Source organism: Pelecanus crispus, chromosome 6 (genome assembly GCF_030463565.1).
Source record: "Pelecanus crispus isolate bPelCri1 chromosome 6, bPelCri1.pri, whole genome shotgun sequence".
Classification (NCBI taxonomy): domain Eukaryota; kingdom Metazoa; phylum Chordata; class Aves; order Pelecaniformes; family Pelecanidae; genus Pelecanus; species Pelecanus crispus.
Window position 1 is genome coordinate 6,851,436 of NC_134648.1, and position 20,156 is coordinate 6,871,591.

The 20,156-nt window shown below is 36.3% G+C and overlaps 1 protein-coding gene across 1 annotated transcript in view; it reads left to right on the plus strand.

The window, feature by feature from the left end:
- Positions 1-6,421: 6,421 nt before the first annotated feature.
- The window catches only part of LOC104029296 (leucine zipper protein 2), a 117,144-nt gene continuing 103,409 nt past the window's right edge, over positions 6,422-20,156 (plus strand). Inside the window, exons 1-5 of the mRNA XM_075712385.1 lie at positions 6,422-6,583; positions 9,233-9,346; positions 10,856-10,926; positions 11,779-11,860; positions 18,534-18,596. Coding sequence (XP_075568500.1) covers positions 6,422-6,583; positions 9,233-9,346; positions 10,856-10,926; positions 11,779-11,860; positions 18,534-18,596 — 492 coding nt within the window. The remainder of the gene's footprint in view (positions 6,584-9,232; positions 9,347-10,855; positions 10,927-11,778; positions 11,861-18,533; positions 18,597-20,156) is intronic.

A 20,156-nucleotide genomic window follows, 5' to 3' on the forward strand; every position in this document is an offset into this window, starting at 1 on the left:
TCAGTAGCAGACAGCACTCTGGTACCAGTGATATTCCTTAATCTCAGATGTCAACGTGCATAAACAAAAATATAAGTATTAAGCTAGCCATATGACTTGCCTACAAAACAGAGTAAGAAAATAAGTTGTTTACATTTGATGCCTTTCCAATGATGAGGTTGTCCTTACTCTTTATGTGCCTCGCATATTTTAATTCATAGCACCATGAAGGATGAAAAGGAGACGAGACAGATTCGTTGGCAAGAGTTTCAATGATTCAGAGAAAAAATTTTTAAAAGGGAAAATAGAAGCTTAAAGGTAGGAAGTTAGGATTTTTTTTATTATTCTAATTTTGGTAGGTTGTGGAAATACCTCCCAGAGGTGGTGGCAGAAGTTCCAAGGCTTTGAGCCATTGTGAAATTTAAAGAGCTGAAACACTATAAGCTGTACAGCAGAGAACAGTAAGGTCTCAGCAGGAGAAGACAATAGAACAGTCAATGAAGTTTTTCTTCTTGAATTTCTGTATTTGTGTAAGAATGTCTGGAACAATTTTAATCAAATGGAAGGTTTTTTCATTTCTTCAGTTGAAAAATATTAATATTTATTTTTTGTAATGATGTAGGTTGAATCACATTAGCACCAGAGCATGTGAAAGAAGAGAGGAAGAATTATACTGTACAGACTGTTTTATTCACATTTGAGCAGAACTAATGTAGATGTTAGGATGTATTGGCAACTTTAAATATTTGGAAACTGTGGAATTGAAAAAAATAATTTGGAAATTGGGAATATTTGGAAAAAAATTGGGAAATTTGTTGCACATAACAAGCCTAATATAATCATATTTTGTAATGGTAGGAATTAAAATAGCAAGGAAATTTATTTAACACATATATTTATATCTGTTGCTAGTAACCCAATTATTTTGTTAATACCTGCTATCTCAAACATGGAAGACAGATGGACTAGCAATGGAGGTGCAGATACATCTTCTCTAAATCCTTAAGCAGAGTAAGGATTTTGAAAATCTGTAACTAAAGTTATGTTTAAAGGTGATGCCTTTCTAACAGATCACTAGGCTTTGGCAGCGGAGGCTGCTTGACATGAGTGAGCCCATGTTGAGTGAGCCCATGTTGGCAGCCCTGGTGTGAGCGGGCAGTCTGCCAGTCTTTATCGGTATCACTACTCTACTGTCAGTACAACGGCTATGTTTGTTGGTTTACTGTTGTGATCTGGGTATTTGTGCAATTACCACTGTACCGGCTGAATTCAGTTGTTATATTCAGCAGCTTTGTTCCATCTTCAGTCTTTCACAGAAAACATTACCCTGATAATGCTTATCGCTAGGCTTCCTCTACAGTCAGTGGGAGAGACAAATCTTGCTAGAGACCCATTCGGTCCCGAGTCGCTGTGTTCCCTGTCTGAAGGGGTTGTGCCTCTCCTTCAAATATCACAGAATATAAAGGGATTAGCCCACGTAGGGCTGGAGTTAACTTTTGTGAATAAGCTGTGCAAATGGGACGCCCTTGGTGTTGAAGGACCGCAGAGGCAGCCGGTGTGGGCTGCCTTGTTTGGGAATCTTTGTGGCATTCAATTCAGTGAAGGGACTTTAGATTCCCTTAGCAGAAATCACAACTATTTTCTTATTACAGTTTATGTTATCAATACAACTTCCAGGCCCTCCCAGGTCTCTGTAAGTGCAGAACACTAATTTTCACACTGCTCATTGCTTTGGCTTTTCTCCTGCCCTAATAAATACTCAAGATTGACATTTAACTTGTGTTTTCCATAAACCAGATACATGCTTGGTCACCAGACCATGGATTCAAGGCCTCCTTGTTCTTTTCTTTGTGTCTCTGGGCAATTCAGAAGTGTCAGAATTTAATTTCTAGTAACACAGAAGATGCTTAGGTGCTTGTGGTGCTGAGTAGCAACTGGTGAGGAACTTAGGATCTTGGTGGTAAATGAAGGTTTAGTCAAGCACATGAGTCCGTTAACTACCAATGTCACCCTTATCCTGGCTTCTTAAGATGCTAATTTGAAAAATGGTTTACTCATATTTTAAAAAATCATGGTATGGTTTATTAATGCAACAAATCTAACTTAGTAGTATTAGATTTTTGAGAAGTGCTACATGACACAAAGTGGATAGCTTATCATTAAGACAAGTCACATTTATTTTTAAAAATAGGGTAGGGGAAGTTAATTTAACTAGCTAACCTTATACTGTGTTGTTTGTCCTTTAACAGCTAGTAGAAATGTTGAGTGCACTTTAGCAAATCCAGATCATACGCCAGCTGATCTCACTATGCATGTTCCTAGCTTGATTATAGGATTCCATCTTGATTTTAAAAAGAAACTCCTGTGGCACGTCTTTGCCTAGAAGTGCATTAGCCCTAGGTTTATACATCTCATTTGTGTGCACGTTTATATACGTATGTATTGTGCGTGTGCATGTATGTAGAATCAAATGATCTAGGACTAATTTCTCATCTTGCTGCCTCTGGGTTAATTAAAAAAAAAGTTTTACAAGTTCTATTTCTAAAACTTGATTATAGCTGATCAGTGAACTTCACTAAACTGAGTTACTAAACAGTGAAATAGACTTTCAGAGGATACCCACTGACAGTTTTGCCAGGTAAAGTAGAAATATTTCAATTTTATGTCAACTGAGATAAGAGCTTAGACAGAAAGAGAGAGTGAAATTTCCTATAGATGTCATGATATTGGTGGGTTCTTTTTTTATTAAACAGCAGAATTAAATGTAAAATTCCAAAACATCTGTGAGATTAAATTTTACAGCCAGCTGAGACAGAAATGTTAACCTGACTCTATTGTAAGAGGTGTTGGAAGAAAACATTGCTGGTTATCTGAGGAGACTAGTGTAACAGTGCTGTATTTAAGGGTAATAACGTTGAGGTCATAGTGAAATGTTTTAGCTATGCAGTAGAAAATCAGACCAGAGGCAGTGTTATGGGCATAAATGATGAAGAATATCAGAACTGAAAAGGGCAATGTTAGCCATCAGAAAAAGAATGGGTTTGGTGTGAATGGATTTCCTATTAAAGACCAGATCCTGTAGAACTGATGTGAAAGTGAACTCTACATAGAGGACAAGTCCATATTTATGCAGTCTATATTTGAATAGTTGTAAAGAGTTTAATAACTTCCTTTTCAGAAGATGTCTGCTCTATATTACAACTGTATAAATCCAGTGAGTATTCATTGCTCTAGGTAAAGTGCCTACTGAGTGATATCTTGAAGAAGAAAAAAGGCTCAGCATACCTATTTGTATGTTTGGGAGGAGGGGTTATTTTTCTGTGGGGTCAACCACAGGGTTTTGTACAGTCCTTCCTCATGATGATAACTCTTTGCTTTTGTGGCCTGTGCACTTTTCAGTGGACGAATACAAGGTTTTTTTTTTTTTTTTCTTTGGGTCATTCTTTTCAGTAGCACGTTATAAATGATGATTCAACTTGCTGTGTCATTTCCTGGGGCCAGGTGTCTACGCCAGCTGCAAGTTTTCAGAAATCTCCTTCTGCTCCTTTACTCATTGATGGGAACTGACAGTTGCATCTTTTCCCTGATGAGTCATTGATTCTACACAGCCAAGAGTCTGCCAAAAAGATGCTAGATTAAGTGCATTAAAAAGTATAGGAAATAAATACAAAGGGCCTGATTCTCTAGCTGCTAGCTGTGGAGAAACCAAATAAAATGCACCAGCACTGCTACCATTTTGTGGGTTATTAAAGTTAGAATAGGTCAGGCATTTAAGTCTGCTTAAGTGGTCATAACCTGCTATAGTCATGTAAGTACTGACAATACGATTTTTATTTGAACTGTTAATAAATCAAGCCTGGACAACAGGATCATACATTATTTTAAGTAGGTATGGGTGTGTCCTGGTTTCAGCTGGGATAGAGTTAATTTTCTTCCTAGTAGCAGGCATAGTGCTGTGTTTTGGATTTAGTAGGAGAAGAATGCTGATAACACACTGATGTTTTAGTTGTTGCTACGTACTGCTTATGCCAGTCAAGGACTTTTCAGCTTCCCATGCTCTGCCAGGGGCACAAGAAACTGGGAGGGGGCACAGCCAGGACAGCTGACCCAAACTGCCCAAAGGGCTATTCCATACCATATGACGTCATGCTCAGTATAGAAACTGGGGGGGGTTGGCCGGGGAGCAGCGATCGCTGCTCGGGGACTGTCTGGGTATCGGTTGGTGGGTGGTGAGCAATTGCATTGTGCATCACTTATTTTGTATTTTTTTTTATTATTATTATTATTTTTTCCCTTCCTTTTTTTGTCCTATTAAACTGTTCTTATCTCAACCCATGAATTTTACTTTTTTTTTTTTTTTTTTTCCCGTTTCTCTCCCCCATCCTACTGGGGAGGGGGAGAGTGAGTGAATGGCTGTGTGGTGTTTAGCCCTGCCAGGTTAAACCACAGCAGGGTGAAATATTCCAAGCAAATATTTTGCACAAATTATGAAAGTCAGATAAATAAAAATTTTCCGTGGCTCACCCTAATTCCCCAAGTTTTTGTGTTCATTCTTCGTCCTTCCTCCCCCCCGCCCCAGTCTGAAATACAGTGTTTAAATAATACCCAAATACAAAACACATAACTTAAAGAGACATCTATCCAAGTTTGTCTTAAACTGTAGACTGTATTTCAATTTTCTCTTTTGTTTTAAGAGTTGTGTTTTTTTCAGTGAGGGACGTTTATGTACCATAAATAATTGAAATCTTTATAAAAGTTTTATTTCAAAGACAGGCTTTGTAAACCCAGTACGAAAACAAAATCAATTTCACTTTGTCCTGACATAGTACATATTATTCAGTGAGAAATAAACTCAATCCTTATTTTGAAGACTAAAAGCTTAACTTCTAATATTTAAGGAAATAACAGTCAGAGGTGGAGTGATCTCTGGGGCGCAGGTCTTTCTAGTTACTAGTCATTTGTCTCTGTTGCATAGTGAAAATTAGAATCTGTTGAAATGTTTTCTATAATCTATTAAACCATGTCAGTAAGAATAATAGAATAGTGAAAACAGCTGACTAAGCTTAAAACTGTAAGTGAGTATCATTACCTGAAAACGAATGATATTGGAATTTGCACTGACACTGCATCAATAGACTGATGGTAAAAGCGAAAAAACTTGCAATTAGAGTACTACAGATGACCTTAACATGCAGAGCATTGCTAAATTGTTCTGTTTCAAATGAACATTTGTAAAAGCACATTCATGTGCTAAAATGGTACATACTCATTTTAATACCAGGTGGATATGCTGATAATGACACTTTATTTTGCAGAATGGTGTAACTGGTGTAACCTAATATTCAGAGAACAGATTTAATCTGTGTATAATTACTTAGTGGATTTTCCTAGGAATGGTTTTAACCACATACAATTATACTGCAAAATGGGTGAAGAACCCTGACAGTTTTTAAGGATTAGAAGATTTCAGAAAGTCACTGGGGCTTCATGGTGTTTATGGCAGGGTGGTACAGTGGTGACATGTCACAGTCACTGGGTCAACTTCTTCCAGAATTGTACCGTAGTACAAAACCGGCACCCAAGTTCAGCATAAGCATATTGTTCAGTTTAGAGCTTATTTTTCTGGCTGCAAGAGTCCACTCTCCTCCATGCCCACATAATTTGTCATTAGGTTTAACATTTCACTGTTTTCATACTGAAGTTTCTTCTTTTCCTTTCTCCCACGTGGTGAGGGATGATGCCATCCTTCTTAAAGAGGCCTATGTTTCATTTAAGTTCCTAGATATAGATTAGGTGTTCTTTCAATTTAAATCTTCTCTGAATTCAGAGGAATTATGCTGATGAAGTCTTGTTGCTATCTGATCCAATTGCTTTACATCTTGCTATTTTTTCTTAATTAGACAAATAATCGAATTCAGAGGAGTTTGTTGATGTTCATCAGGACAAAAATCTGTATTTGTGATTATTTTGTGATTTATGTTTTCACATACAAAAGAAAGACTACTATGTCATGATGGAAATAATATTTTATCTAACGTAAGCTTCAGAAAAAAACCCACTATTCTTTTAATATAATAAAACAGCTGCAGACTGTGGGCATGCTGGTGTAGAAAAGTGATTTTACTACTTCTAGAATGGCCTATCTATCCACACTTACAATTATATTGTATATATTTGTGTGAAACCTTCCAAAGAATGCTTATCAAATGTTTGGGTCTCGCAAATTTTTGCCAAAGGGAAGAATAAGAAGAACAGTTGACTGTGGATCTTTCCTTCAACCCAGTCCTGAGAAACTTGTTAATATTAAAGACGTGTGAAAGTGAAGTATGTTCAGTCTTGTGGGAGAATATGAGAGATCTTGAATAATCTAAGTGATTTGTGATTAGACCACTGTATTTACCGATTTACCTTTTTTCACTTGAATTGCACTTCGTTGGTCTAAATGGCACAAGTTTACAATGTAGAAGCTGAGGTCACCAAAACAGGTGGGCTAGTCCGAGGGTTTGCTGGCTATCACACAGGTGCAGAGTCGAATTTTACTGTCTTCAAATACCCGGGCACTGTTTCTGGACACAATGCTAAGAGTCAAAGCTTGATATCAGAGGTAATATTGTCCAGAATTTAAAACCTTTGAGGATCTAATAATTAATAGATCTGATAGGTATGTCATGTATCCTCACTTTTCTTTCCTTTTAAAAATGATCTTCTAACAGTTCAGAGGGTTTAGTTTGTTTTGTAATTCCCTGTGCTAAGTTGTTGGCTTTTTGTCTCCTTCTCCCTGCCTAGTGTGTCATAAGATATAGTATGAAGGAAAATATAAGTGCAAGCATAGTTTATATTAAACTTAATTTTAAAATTTGGGAAATGTTCTAGTTTATGCAAATTGATATGTATCAGTATTTACAAGACAACAGAGTGAAACCTGCGCCAAGTGAATACCCATGGGGCAGCGTAATTGGCTGCTTGGGCCAGACGGCCTTTAAATGCTCAAGATAAAGTGGAATGGGTGGGGGGTGTTACTTTAAACTGATCGTTAAGACAGTGTTACCACTTGCAGGTAATTTTTTTCAAGGCAGGGTTTAACTTTAAACAAAAGCACGACATTTCAATGGCAAAAGAGACCATCAAGTCTAACACGATTTTTGTGATGCTTGAAGAGGAATGGAAGTGATGACCTTACTGAAAGTACCTGATTACTTTTAGCAGGAGGAAATTCCTCCTTGACCTCTGTTCATCAGCAAATTAAAATGGGAGTATTCTCAGAAGCTTGTCAGGCTGATTACACATAATGATGTTACTACCGCTGAGGTGAGCCAGCTCTTTTACAGTGATGCTAATAATGCTAAGTTCTGGAAGGTTCAAAATCTTGGCATATGGATTTTCCTGTAAACCCATGATGAGTTTGACTATGTGACCTCTGTTTGAGGTAATTTATTTTTGATAACATTAGTTATCCATACCAAGGATAACCAGATTACTTATGAGTAGGTACTCATAGCTGAGTCCTGGCGTTACCTCCTTACACTGACTTTACCCGGTGTCTCTTACAGTTGTTCTCAGAGGCACTTCTTGTTCCCCCACTAGATCTGCAGTTTTTCCTTTCCCCTGCTAGATGAACATAATCGAAATGGTCTGAAACCACAGTTTCTTGAAATAAAGTTGATGTACAAATTTAAAGAAAAAGCTAAATTTATAAAGGGAATAAAATACTTTACTGACAGCTGAGCTTTTTATCTACCAGCTATGGAATGCATTAGAAAGATTGTAGTTTTTATTTTAGCATCCTGGGAAAACTTAACATTTTCTGGTATTGGGGGTGGGTGGGGAATCTCTCTTCTCTCTTCCTTTTCAACTTTTCTCTAAAAGAGAACTTATACTCTAGAATGAAACCGTTGACCTAGCAATTGTGCTGAAGATCTTCACTGAAAGTGCTACGTTGCTGACCAAAACATCTCGGTTCTTATTTTGCAGCAACAAGCAGAAATTTGAGATGTTTTGTGTTTCATTAGAGGTGCAAACTCGAAGAACTCTGCACTTTTTAATTTGCAACATTATGTTAAAGCTGAATATAATTATTGCTAAAACTTCAATATAATGTTAAGATTCTTTGCCTAAAGTCTTGTGTTAATGAAAGAGACATTTTATTCACTTTCACCTCTTCTAGGTATCCAGAGTATCATTTATTGTAGAATAATTTGCTTTTTTCGTAAACCTATCATATTTCATGAGCTGTCTATTGGTGAAATAGATAGGGCTGATATTAGATAGCATATTTAATTTGCTTTACTGAGTTTCTTTACTAAAGTGTGTATTTAAAATCCATTAAATAAGTGTTAAGATTCCTTTTAACTTCAAGGTCTTGGATCCGATAATAAAATAGTACTGATGTGTTGCAGAGTTGAGGTTCTTCCCCCCTGCTTAGAACCAGAGGTACAGCAGGAGGAAAAAAATAAAATTAAACTAAACTTATGTTGTAGAAGGGAATGGATGTTTCAATTCACTGATCAGTCTTCCTCAAAATGACAATTTTAAGTGAAAAAGTATGTTGTTTCAGAATTAACTGTAATGTTTGCTTTTTTCTGAAGTGGGGTATGAGAGTTGGATCTGTATTTCATTCAACCTAAAACAATATGCATTGAATTTATTTCACTGTGGATTTTATAGAAACTTTAAAATGTATAGTTACATACCATTTTGAAAAGGATAGAATATTTTGTCTTATCCATTAATTCATAATTAGGTTTGAATCGCCTTGGCGTATTTGTCAGTTTTAGTTTATACTGTAAGGAGGTTTAAGTGGGGGGAAATTGTGGAGTGAAATAAATTTCACAAAGTTAAAATAGATCTGAATCATCCTTCCTTCAAATAACCGGGTGTCAGAAAACGCTTTCAAAGTTTTGCTTGGTTTCTTGCATGGAATATCTTTTAAATAAGAAAAATCTCACGCTCTGTACCATCACTCATGTTAAATACATCCTTTCTGTCTCCTGTTCATCACAGACAGTACACAATCCACAGTGTCTCAGCCTGATAATTTGCATACTCAGATGCAGCACATAATTTTGACATATAAAATATCTATTTATCTATGTTGGGAGAAATCAAGTGATAGGTGAAACAGGGGTACACACTCCAGTTTGGAATCTATAAAGAGTGCTGGAATTAATTCAGTTTGGATGAACTAAGACTGTTTTCAAATGCATTGAGTAATGTTTTGAGAAGATCTTATGCTTTTATTTTCTGTTTTAGACAGGGCTATGAAGAACTGGAAAGACAGCTGAAAGAAGTCTTTAAGGAAAGGAGCAATATCCTTCGTCAACTGTCAAAGACTTCTAAAGAACTTGAAGGAATTAAAGTAAACCTCCAGGTTAGGTTATGTCTTGGTTTCTGTAGGATTAATTACCTTGGTTTTTTTCATATTGATATCTATTTATTACAAAAAATATGGTTGGGTTTTTTTTTTAATTTGTGAATAATTATTATTTTGTTGATCTTGTACTTAACATAAACTGATGTTTTTGTGGAAAATGTAATCTTAATGAGTTGGGCCCTTTGTCCACTTACTCAAAAAAAGAACATATGAAAATAAAGCATAGCAGAACAAAAAAGGAAGGGAAGGAAAAAGAATAAGCTGTCTTAATGGAGTTACCACACGTTTGTCCTGGCAGCTAGTAGAAAGGATTTGCTTTGCTGGTGCAGGTTGCATCTTTGCTGATGAGTTACATACACTCAGCTTAGTTTAGCTGCTCATTTTACCTACCTGATGTGCCAATCTCCACAGGGTGACTGGATTTACCGCAGGGCATTACTTTACAAGTTTAGCTGACAAATTGTGCTAGATGAGCCCGCAGCTAGAGCTGAGACACCTCTGCATTTAACTTTTGGGTATCATGGGTAGGCTGAAAGCGCAGTAGTCAGATTAACTCTGGAATCAAATTAGCTCCTCAGAGCAAAAAGTAGATTAAAAGTCCTGCTTTGAATTTCAGGTCCTGAAATCACCAGATGTTAACTTCAGAGTTTTTTCCAGATATGGCCTCTTGGTCTGGTAAAAACATTCAGACTCATTATCAGCTGAGATTTGTTTCTGTATGTCATGCCATTTTAAAGGATGCTCTTGTCCTGCCGTTGTATTTTTATCATCGTATTGATGTAAGCTGGATGGGAAAAAGATAAGGAGTAGCATCCCTATATCTGTTCACAGGAGAATGCTGGTACTGTGTCTCAGTACTGTGTCATATGATTATATTGTCTTATATTTCAGACCTCCCTGGTTCTCATTCATGTGAACCAGTTCTAATTAATATGAACTGTGCCCTTCTGAACCTTTTCTCCTCTCTCTCTCTCTCTTTTTTTTTTTTTTGAGTGCTGTAGCATTCTTTATTATTGTAGGTGTTTTATTTTTAGAGAAATGTGGTGCTGGTTGTAAAACAGTTATTTGAGAATGGGATTTCTTATGCAGCACGGCTGAAGGTAGTACTCAGCAAAATTATGAGTTATTTTAGGCTTAACACTGCAGAGATCCAGATATAGGCAAAGAGCTGTAGTATTATCATCTTAGAGATGATACACATCTCTAAGATACACATCTAAGATACACACTTAACTTTGTCATACAGTCCTAATGCTTTTAGTCATTTGTTTGTTTCTAAATCTGCTTATTTGATCAGCTCTCATTTAATATTTGAAAAACATCTGTATACAGTTAGCTGTGCTGAGTTATGGTAAAAGAAAAGTCAGGCTATTCCTCTGTTTTCTCGCAAGTGGTAATATCTGTAATTCACCGGGAGCGTTTTATGAAAGAGGACCAAATTAATCATTTCACAGATGAATAACATTAAAGATCTCTTTGGTAATAGATTTCTTCCTTTGCTATCAGTCTTTGAAAAATGATGAAGCATCAGCCAAAAACGATGTGCAGAAACTTCTGGAGCTGGGCCAAAAGCAAAGGTAAGACCCCACCTCCTCCCTTCTCTTTCGATTTCCAGACTGAAAGCTGTCAGACTCGGAAATTCCATCTTTCCTTTTACTTTAATCTATGAACACTACTGTCTGTTTTCCAGAGTCTGCTGATTGGAACAGTAAAATAGCAGGGAATGTTATTTTAGGAAGTTTTTGAAACAAATGACCTTTTAGCTGATATTGGAGAGCCAGAGCTCCAACGCTGTCATATGCTGTGGGGTAGAAATAGGTGGCCAGTAGAGGATCTCAGCCTGCTGCAATTCTCACAATTTGAAGAAGTTATCTGACTGCGTCAGGAACACAGAGGGGGCTTTTGATTCAAATAGAACCCAATCCAAACCATTATCCTCTTGGGTTTTGTTCTTGTCCAGTTGTATGCCAGGATCTTCTACTGAATTTTGTGTTGCTTGTCTCCAGAAAGAGCCAGGTGAAGACTGACTTTTATCAGAGCATTATTTATTTATTTACTTATTTAAAGGCAGGTATAAACTAGTTCTTATTGATAATAGTGTGGTTCCATTTTGGTGTGTTTTCAGTAGCCCACTTTCCTCGCTCTTCTGGTGCCAATCCTTTTTGCTAGAAATTATACACTGGCAGATGTTTTGCACAGCAGGCTACTCAGTAGATGTAAAAGGTGGGCAATTTCCATCGCAGATAATTTTTGTCTCGTGTTGGCACTGTAGTTCATGGGCTCTTTATGATTTTATTAGCAAGACTCATAGACGCAGGACATCTGTCTGTTACTCTAAATAATTAAAGGTGCCTTTTCTTGAATCTGAAGAATTATTTCTTAATGGACACTTGTGATGAAGTCTGTGTTCTGTGTTTTCAAAAAACTAGGGAAGAAATGAAATCTCTCCAGGAGGCCTTTCAAAAACAGCTTAATGAGGCAACTGAGAAAGCAGAAAAGCAGCAGGCTACTGTGAGTGATTCCTCATCCTTCTTTTCTTATTTTTGTTTGTTTCTTCTGTCTTTTTTTAATCCTTCTGCCTTGACTATTTGTCATTAGCTCAAATAACTGCATGTAAAAAACTTGGATTTCAAGTATATGTTAGTACTCTACAAGCTTCAGAAGAAAGAACAAGCTTTCAGAAAAAAGTTTGTATGTTCAAAAGCACTAAGATCCCTGTCTTCACTGATTTCTGTGGGACTTAGGTGTGTGTATACACTTTAGGAGATTTGGGCCTGGACACTTGGACCTAAGTCCTTTCCCTGATGAAGTAATCTTTATGGACCCTCATGTCTCACCTATACCAACATACACTTTCATACGTCCACTGGCTTTTTTGGAATCACTACCAATTTTCAGCAACAAAATAGAATCATAAAATCATAGTAGTGTCCGATTTTGACTATAGTAGATCTAATTATCCTTATAGGAAGGTATTAAGTCCTAGTAAGATTTCATGCTTTAATGAAATTCTCTTTCTGGATAAATTGTACAATTGGTTGGATTTTTGTGTAGCACTGTAATACTGTGGGGCATAAATAGCCACATTTTGCTATTGCAGAAAAAAACAAAAGCAGAATCATGTTTTCTGTTTAATTCTAAGACGTAAAAAGGAAATTTTTCCTATGTTGGTTAGTAGTAGTCCTATAACATGAATACCACTGAGCATAAGTTGACTAGATAATCTCCAGAGGTCCCTTTGAACCTTAGGTGTTCTGTGGTTCTAACTCTAGACTTGAAAACAAGCTGCTAGAAGGATTTATAAAATATCTGCACTGTTTAACATGGTTATGTTCTGATGCAAGATATAGTGTCCCGAAATAAGAACAAATGAGAACCTAGTCTTCACTGCTAAGTGCTCAGAACATGGTGGTTGAAAGCTGTCTTTTTCCAGGTGCACGGACACATTCCTACTAGCTTTATCAGCACAACAAATTCTAGTCCTACAAATTAAAGGCAGAAAACATGTTTTGTTATTTAATCTCTGTATTAGATTTTGATATTCAAGACTAATTAAGCTGTGGGTTAGCTAAATCTCAGATGTAGTAAATGGATTATTGGGTCTGTTGTTCTTTGTGATACAGCACTTTTTTTTAACTTGAGCAGCAGCGCCTTGTGTAAATTCAGTCCACACCCTAACATTGAGGAAGGGCACAAGATTTGTTCTACACAAGTCAAACAAAATCTACTGCTAACTGTAAGCAAAAATACTACCTAGTGCAGAAACCAGGAACCTCCCCCTGAGTTTATAACAGAACTTGGTTTGGAGTGTTGTCAGCTGGTTAGAGAAACTGAATTCTTAAGCTGTATTCTAAAATTTGCCAGCAATAAAATATTAAATTTGCCGCTGATTTAAGGAAAGCAGAACTGTGCCCTTGGTTTGTGACATTTATTTCTTTATGCCTCAGGGTACAATGTACATAGGAAAGCTCACCAATACAGTGAGATTGAATGAATATTCAAAAAGTGCTTCAGGATCCTCAGATGAAAGCTGCAATAGAAATGGAAATAAATGTTATTACTGTCACACAGGGTTAATTTAAACCTGCTTTCTCCATGTGTTTCACATTTTTGTGAAAGCAATATGAATGCTATGAAAGAAGGTCTAGGTACTGAGGCAAGCCTAGCTAGAGGATGGGAGCTTGAATTTAATTCTGATTTAATGAATTGTGAGTCTTGTTTCTAATTCAATTTAAGCACATTTTATTCTACAGGATTTGGTGAAGTAAATCTTGATTTTCATCAGAGTAAATAAGAATAGAATTACATTTCTGAAAGCCACATGAATAAAACACTGTAGGGGGGTTGGAAATACATATTTCTTCTCTGCACTTGCCAAGGAGGCATGGTACAATGCTTATTGTATTTTAATTGGCTGTATATATTCAACAGGGAACACCTGCCTGAAGGTGTTCTTTATTAGGTAAATGCAAAAGTGTAAGTAAGAATTTATAAGAATTAAGTCAAATTACATGAAAAATAACCTGGAAAGTACTTAAGGACTCTGACCAAACCAAAAGAGCAAAGGAGACGCCACAGCAATACATTACACTTTGCATCCACGTCTTGTGCAATGTATGGCAAGGCTCGTCGCTATCAGTTGCACAAGTGACTCCTCAGAAGAATGTTATCGATGTTATTGTGCATGCTTATCCATTTTTTTGGCCCTTTAAGACTAGGGAAGCCAAGAATGGTAGGCAGCTAAGAAGTCGCCATTCTGAGGATCTGCTGAAGTGTTGGTGGGTACAGTCTCTCAGAGAGCAGCCAGTGGAGCTGCTGCTAGGAGTAACAATTTTCTGAGGGTAGAAGCAGCAGCTCAGGCTTGAGGAAGCAAAAATAAGGTGTAACGACATTGCTGTCCTTTACAGTACTAATCACAGTGAGGACTGACCCGGGGCCCTTAGCAGGAGTGAACACTCCCTTTCTGGGGTCCTTTGTCTTCTGCATCTTGTAGCACTAACATATGAAGAACAGCAGCAGTCTGTCTTGGGATAGGTCTTTTCTAGAAAATATATGGCAGACCTCAGATAAATTTACGTGTCTTGTTTCAGCTGCTCTATCTGGGATAGTAAAACGTGCAGAAGAAGACTAGTTATGATAAGGATGGTTTAAATTTTAGAGTAGTCCTATGTTGCAAAGTTCAAGGTCAAATAGAGTCTTCCCAAAAGCCTTTGGTTGTGAGGGAGCTTCTCTACAGACCATCTCACACTAGAACTATGGATTATTTGTACATCAAAACCACATTTCTTAAATAGAGAAAGCTTGTTAGTCAGAAGCACCATACTGGGTTTAGGTATACAACACTTAACTGTACTTCATGCTAACTGTTTGTATCTTAAGAAATAGTTATTTTTTTAGGAAGTGACCTTGAGGTTTGTAAAGTTGTTTCCCATTAACTGCAATTAAAGTGTATAAAAAGAGCTGGATAGCTCTAGATGAAGGAGAGAGTGAAGAAGGAAACAGGGAAATATTCAAAAATAGTTTGACTAAATAGACTAAGCTTAGTCTGCATTTTACACCTTGTTCCTGTTGGTATTTTATGTCATGCTAACATGGTGATTGAATTGTTTGACAATACGATTATAGTACAGTCTGTCAAAATAAAGGAGAAAATACGTCTGTGTAAACTCCTTTTTCCCAGTTGCTCAGTGTTCACTAGGAAATATGAGAAATAAGTAACACATTATGCATGACTTATAACAGTAAACAATATGGTTATTTTGAAATCAGTAGGGTTTTTCTTCGTAATGAAAGACTAACAGGGTGTGGGGAATTTAATTCAGAGACATCCACCACCAAACGAGAATCTTAAGAACCATTACAAACTCATGCCTGCAGTATTTTTAACAAAAAGATCAGATGTTCATTTCACTTCAAAAATATTTATTCTGTTTAGTAACAGCCCTTATGACAGGTCCTAAAGTCCTAAATATCTCTTTGACAAAAATCTGTTTTATTTATTAAAAAAAAACTTACAGCTTAAAAGTTACATTTATCTAAGAAATCCCAGTAGGTAAAAATATATTTAGGTTTGCATTTAGAAGTATTTAACACTTTGTAGAGCACTTTTTTCCCAAGGTAAGAATATTTCCTCTGTTTTAGGTAATAGCCTAACCAGTTCTCTCTGGCTTTTGGAGTCAACTCCTACACTATAACTTGAAACTTAGACCATGAAAATTAATATTGAGTACATTAGGTTTTCCGGATACTGCCAAAATAGTTAGGTGTTAATGAATGTATTCCAATTCGATATTAATTGCTCATGTCTTAGTCCTGAGCAAGATACAAGAAGTCTGGAGGTAAGCAAATAAGGATACAGCTGAGCTTTGGCTGTGTGGTAATGATGCTATATTGGTATTCTTCCATCCTTCGTCTGTGGTGAATAACTAACTATTGTCTGACTCTTAGAATTAGATCACTGCCATCTGCTAAAGCATTCTGTATTTCAATGGGGGAAAATTTAATTTGAACATTTCAAGGTCACAAACTGCTGTGAGTAAAAGCCACTGGATGGAAGCTGTTGCCTTTAATAAACATAATGAGCTCTGAAACACACAAAGCTCTGAGTACCTTGGATGTCTGTCTCCAGGAGACAGAAGCATTGTCGCTGCTTAATATTGCAAAGTTCAGCCTTAGAACAATATATTTTCATTATGTATTTTCATAATTACAGCTAGATAGTAATTAAAGGCAGCCAACATTTGGAAAGAGGTGAATGTCAAACAAGAACAAAAGAGTCGGTAGAAAGGAGGAAGAGATGTAGAAAGTTTCTTAGTTTTGATTTTTTGGTTTCTGAGCCTTTTAATTTAGAGCTGGGTATAAATGTCCATTCTTGTCTATTGCGCTACCAGGATTTGGTGACTGAAAGTAGAATTTTTACATCTCTTCTGGAAAATGGTATTATGCCTTGTCCTTGGGACTGACTAAAAGCATCATGCAAATGGTCTGATACAGACCACTCTGCCTTAAAGCATGAAATTAGAGGCATAGATGCACTTAAATGGTTGTCTCTTTATTAGTTCCAGTAGCCAAGCCATATAAATCCCTCCTATGTAGCTCTCTATAGCTATAATTTATGACTAAGTGGCTCTTCAGCTGTTAGAGATTTAGTAGAAGCGCTTTAAAAATGCTGTCATAATATGAAAGCAAAAATGAATGACTTTTAATTAATACTGGTATTATTTTTAAAAAAAGAAAGGGACTTAATTTTTTTTTAATTATTCAGATAAGCTAAACCAGTAAGTTTGCACTATTTAAGATGTCCATATCAGTGATTTCAGACGCATGTGTATGTGAGTAGTAATTAACAAAAAATACTGGCTGAACTAACATAGATTGCTGGTTAAATTGACAGTACTGTGGTGTCTTAAATATCTCTCTACTAGAAGATCCAAGCTGATACTTACAGGCTATGTATAGAGAGCGCACAGACAATAATTTTGGTATCATATCTCTTTAATTATTTCATATATATTCAGATTTAGAAGTGAAATGCTTTGAAGAAATATTAATATTCTCTTGAGAGCCAGGACTAAGAAAGGGAACACTCTTTAATGGAGGTCAGTATGTTACTTTTATCAGTATTTAATGGTAGCTAGCAAATCTTTTGAACAGCTGAAAAATCAAAACCCACCATGAGAATAGTCCCCCCTGCCCTCCCCCACTTAATCCTGATCTTGTATTTTGATTGTGACCTTTATTTATTGTTGTGCAAAATCTTCATATTTATTTTACAATAAACATGGAGTAGATTTCACCGTTTGTGGACGTGATTGCTAGGCAAGTGCTGAATATACTCATCTACTCATCTCCTGTTAAAACATCACCCTCAGTGGTAGCTGGGTGTGTAGTTAGTATTTCCACAACCAAACCACTTAGACAAAATTTTGGAAGAGTTTGCAAAGGAATTAACATTTATGCATGTCAGTTGGCACTGGTCTCATGAATCCCCTACCTACTTCTCTCTCTTAAGTGACGATAGTGTTCTCTGACTTCTCTTTTGATACAGATGAGAGTGATGTCAAGTCTGGTGATGGTTTTTAAATTACTGATATCTGTCTACTTGAGTGTGGACATGATTCTAAGAACAGTGTCACCATGAAGATTCGCTGTCATTTTTTATCTGCTTGACATCCAAACCATTTGTCTCTAGGTCAATGTCTCTATAATCTAATCCTGTTTTCTTGCAGAGGCTTTGCTTTTATTAACAAGTTTGCTGCAATGTCAGATGAACTGTAGTTTCCCATGAACGTATGTAGGCTTTTGTATCAATGGGGGAGAGAACGCAGCGTGGGGCATTGGGTATATAGGGATGAGTATTTTGCTAATTAAGGTATCCAAGAGCATCCTTTTTCAAAGTGAAAGGAATGTGTTCTTTTAATCCTAGTTGTTTACATCCTCTTTTCTCCTATTATGTTTCATAAGCCAGGAGGAAGGCTCAATCCTGAAAGAAACTTAGACTGATTTGTAAAAACAATCTTTTAAACTGTGTTTGATTAAATTCAGTCTTAAAACTAAGACTGGAGTATCTACTTGCCAAGGCAAGTCATTGAATTAAATAGGAACTAAAGACCAGATCTGAATGCTTTCACATGTCATACACTTTATTCCACAGGTGAGTCTGATCAAAATCAAGCCATTTATCTCATTAGGACCAGTACTGTAGCATTGAAATCAAATAACTGTGTTAGAAACCTCCTATGATAGATGATGTGTTCTTAGAGGGTTAAATAATTTTTAGATCATAAAACGGGTTAATATTGTGTAAAAATCCTTAGTTCTCTGAAGATCACGTGAAATGTTATTGCAAAAAATAAACGCTATCTACTGATGCAAAAGTAAAGTAAGCCTATTTATGTACAGTGATCTTCTCTTGATTATAAGTTTTCTAGTAAGTATAATGCTAAATGTTTCTAGATTTAGCAAATTCTTAACTGTGGCCTATACCAATTTGGTATATAGCAGAAATTTTCTAAGATAACTTGTTGCTAGAAACAGATGCAAGGTTGTAAGGTGATTTGGTTTTGGGGGTTCCCCCCCGCCCCGCCTCCCAAAGCTGAGAGTAGAGTAAAAATGTAATTAACGGTTAAACTGATATTTAGGTATATTTCAACAACTGACACTCAACATTTCTTTAAACTTGTAGATTAACTTCCTGAAAACTGAAATGGAAAGGAAGAGCAAAATGATCCGTGACCTCCAAAACGAGGTAAGAGGAACATTTGATTGTCACTTCCATTCAGAATTTACAGTGAAAGAGAGTATGGTTTGGTTTCATATTTAAAACACATGTTGTTGTACTAGAAAAAGATAAAGCTTCAGTGAAATACTCTAAACACAAAAGCAAACAGAAAGGAGGATGTGCATTTAGAAATAGTATTTTATTGAATGCAACTGTTGGCTCCTTGCTACTGGTGCATAGGTCCATGGTACACCGCTGTAACTTTTGCTGTACTTATGAGTTGTCCTTTTTCAGAAAGGAATATTTAATTCAGTTCTACAGATTATTGATACACAGTGAAACTTTATCCACAATGTTATTACCTGCTTTAAAAATAAACAGCAAGAGGAGGAGAAAGGAAATACAATCTCAGAATTGAGATTCTTCAAAAAATGTTAAAAACCCCACATTCCAAAATGTTTTCTTGAACTTCATATGTTATGAATAATAATCCCAAATTGATCCCAAAATCCCAAATAAAACATAAAACATGTTTTATTTAATTTTTGTTAGTATTAAACTGAATTTATTTTGAAATTTGATCTTGGAATAGAAACTTAAAACATTTGAGCTGCATCATATTTTTTTCCTCTTTTTCTCACCAAACAATTTTGTCTAAATCGGGATATAGTTTCCCTTTCCATTGCTTCATTTTGCAAAGAACTTTGCACTTGAAAATGTTTTATTCAGATGATCTCTTTTCCTCTTACCAGCCAGGCTTCTTGTCTTTATCTGTTCTGTTCAATTCTTACATTTTGCTCTTCTGAACTATTCTGAGTTTGTGTATGAAAACTTGATCTCCTTAATGCACTTATTTAAACAGTCATCTTTGATGTCTTTGGTCTATGAGAGTGTATGTATCAGGTCAGCCTGAAAAAAGTGGACATTACTTTTTAACTCACAAAGCAAATATTGGCTATTTCAGTTGTTCATGTTATTTAAGCCACATTCTCAGTTGTCTTTACAGTCACAACCGCCTTGCTTTCTTTTCCCACCTGTGATGATTGGATGCTTTGCAATTGAGCCTGTTAATTCTAATAAATCACATCAGTCCGCTCCTATTGACCAGCCATAAAAAATCCCGTGTCTTATTGCATACAAATAAATACTTCGTTACTCAACATTCAAACCATTTGACTGCTAATGATTTTCTTAGGTAGGTCAGTAGACTTCTGTAATATTTAGTGTATTTATAGCACATTTTAGGAAATCTGCTTTAAAGGAATCTTTCTTTTTGGCATCAAAAGTATTTGTTTCTCAATTTTAAGATGGAGTGATTCAGCAACATTTTATTTCCCGATACTCTCCTGTCTGAAGACCCAGTACTGACTGGGTAAACTGGATGTACCAATGTTGCAGGCATTTTAGGCCTATCACGGGGCCTTTCAGAGAAACATTTAATTTGCATACCTACAATTTTATGTTTCCAATTGTGTGGCAGTCTGCAGAGTGACTAAACATCTCCATCACTACCTAAAATGAATGGGCAATTAAGAATGCTCAACATTCCCTTGATTCAAAATATAGATATGTTGACTTGGATACCCA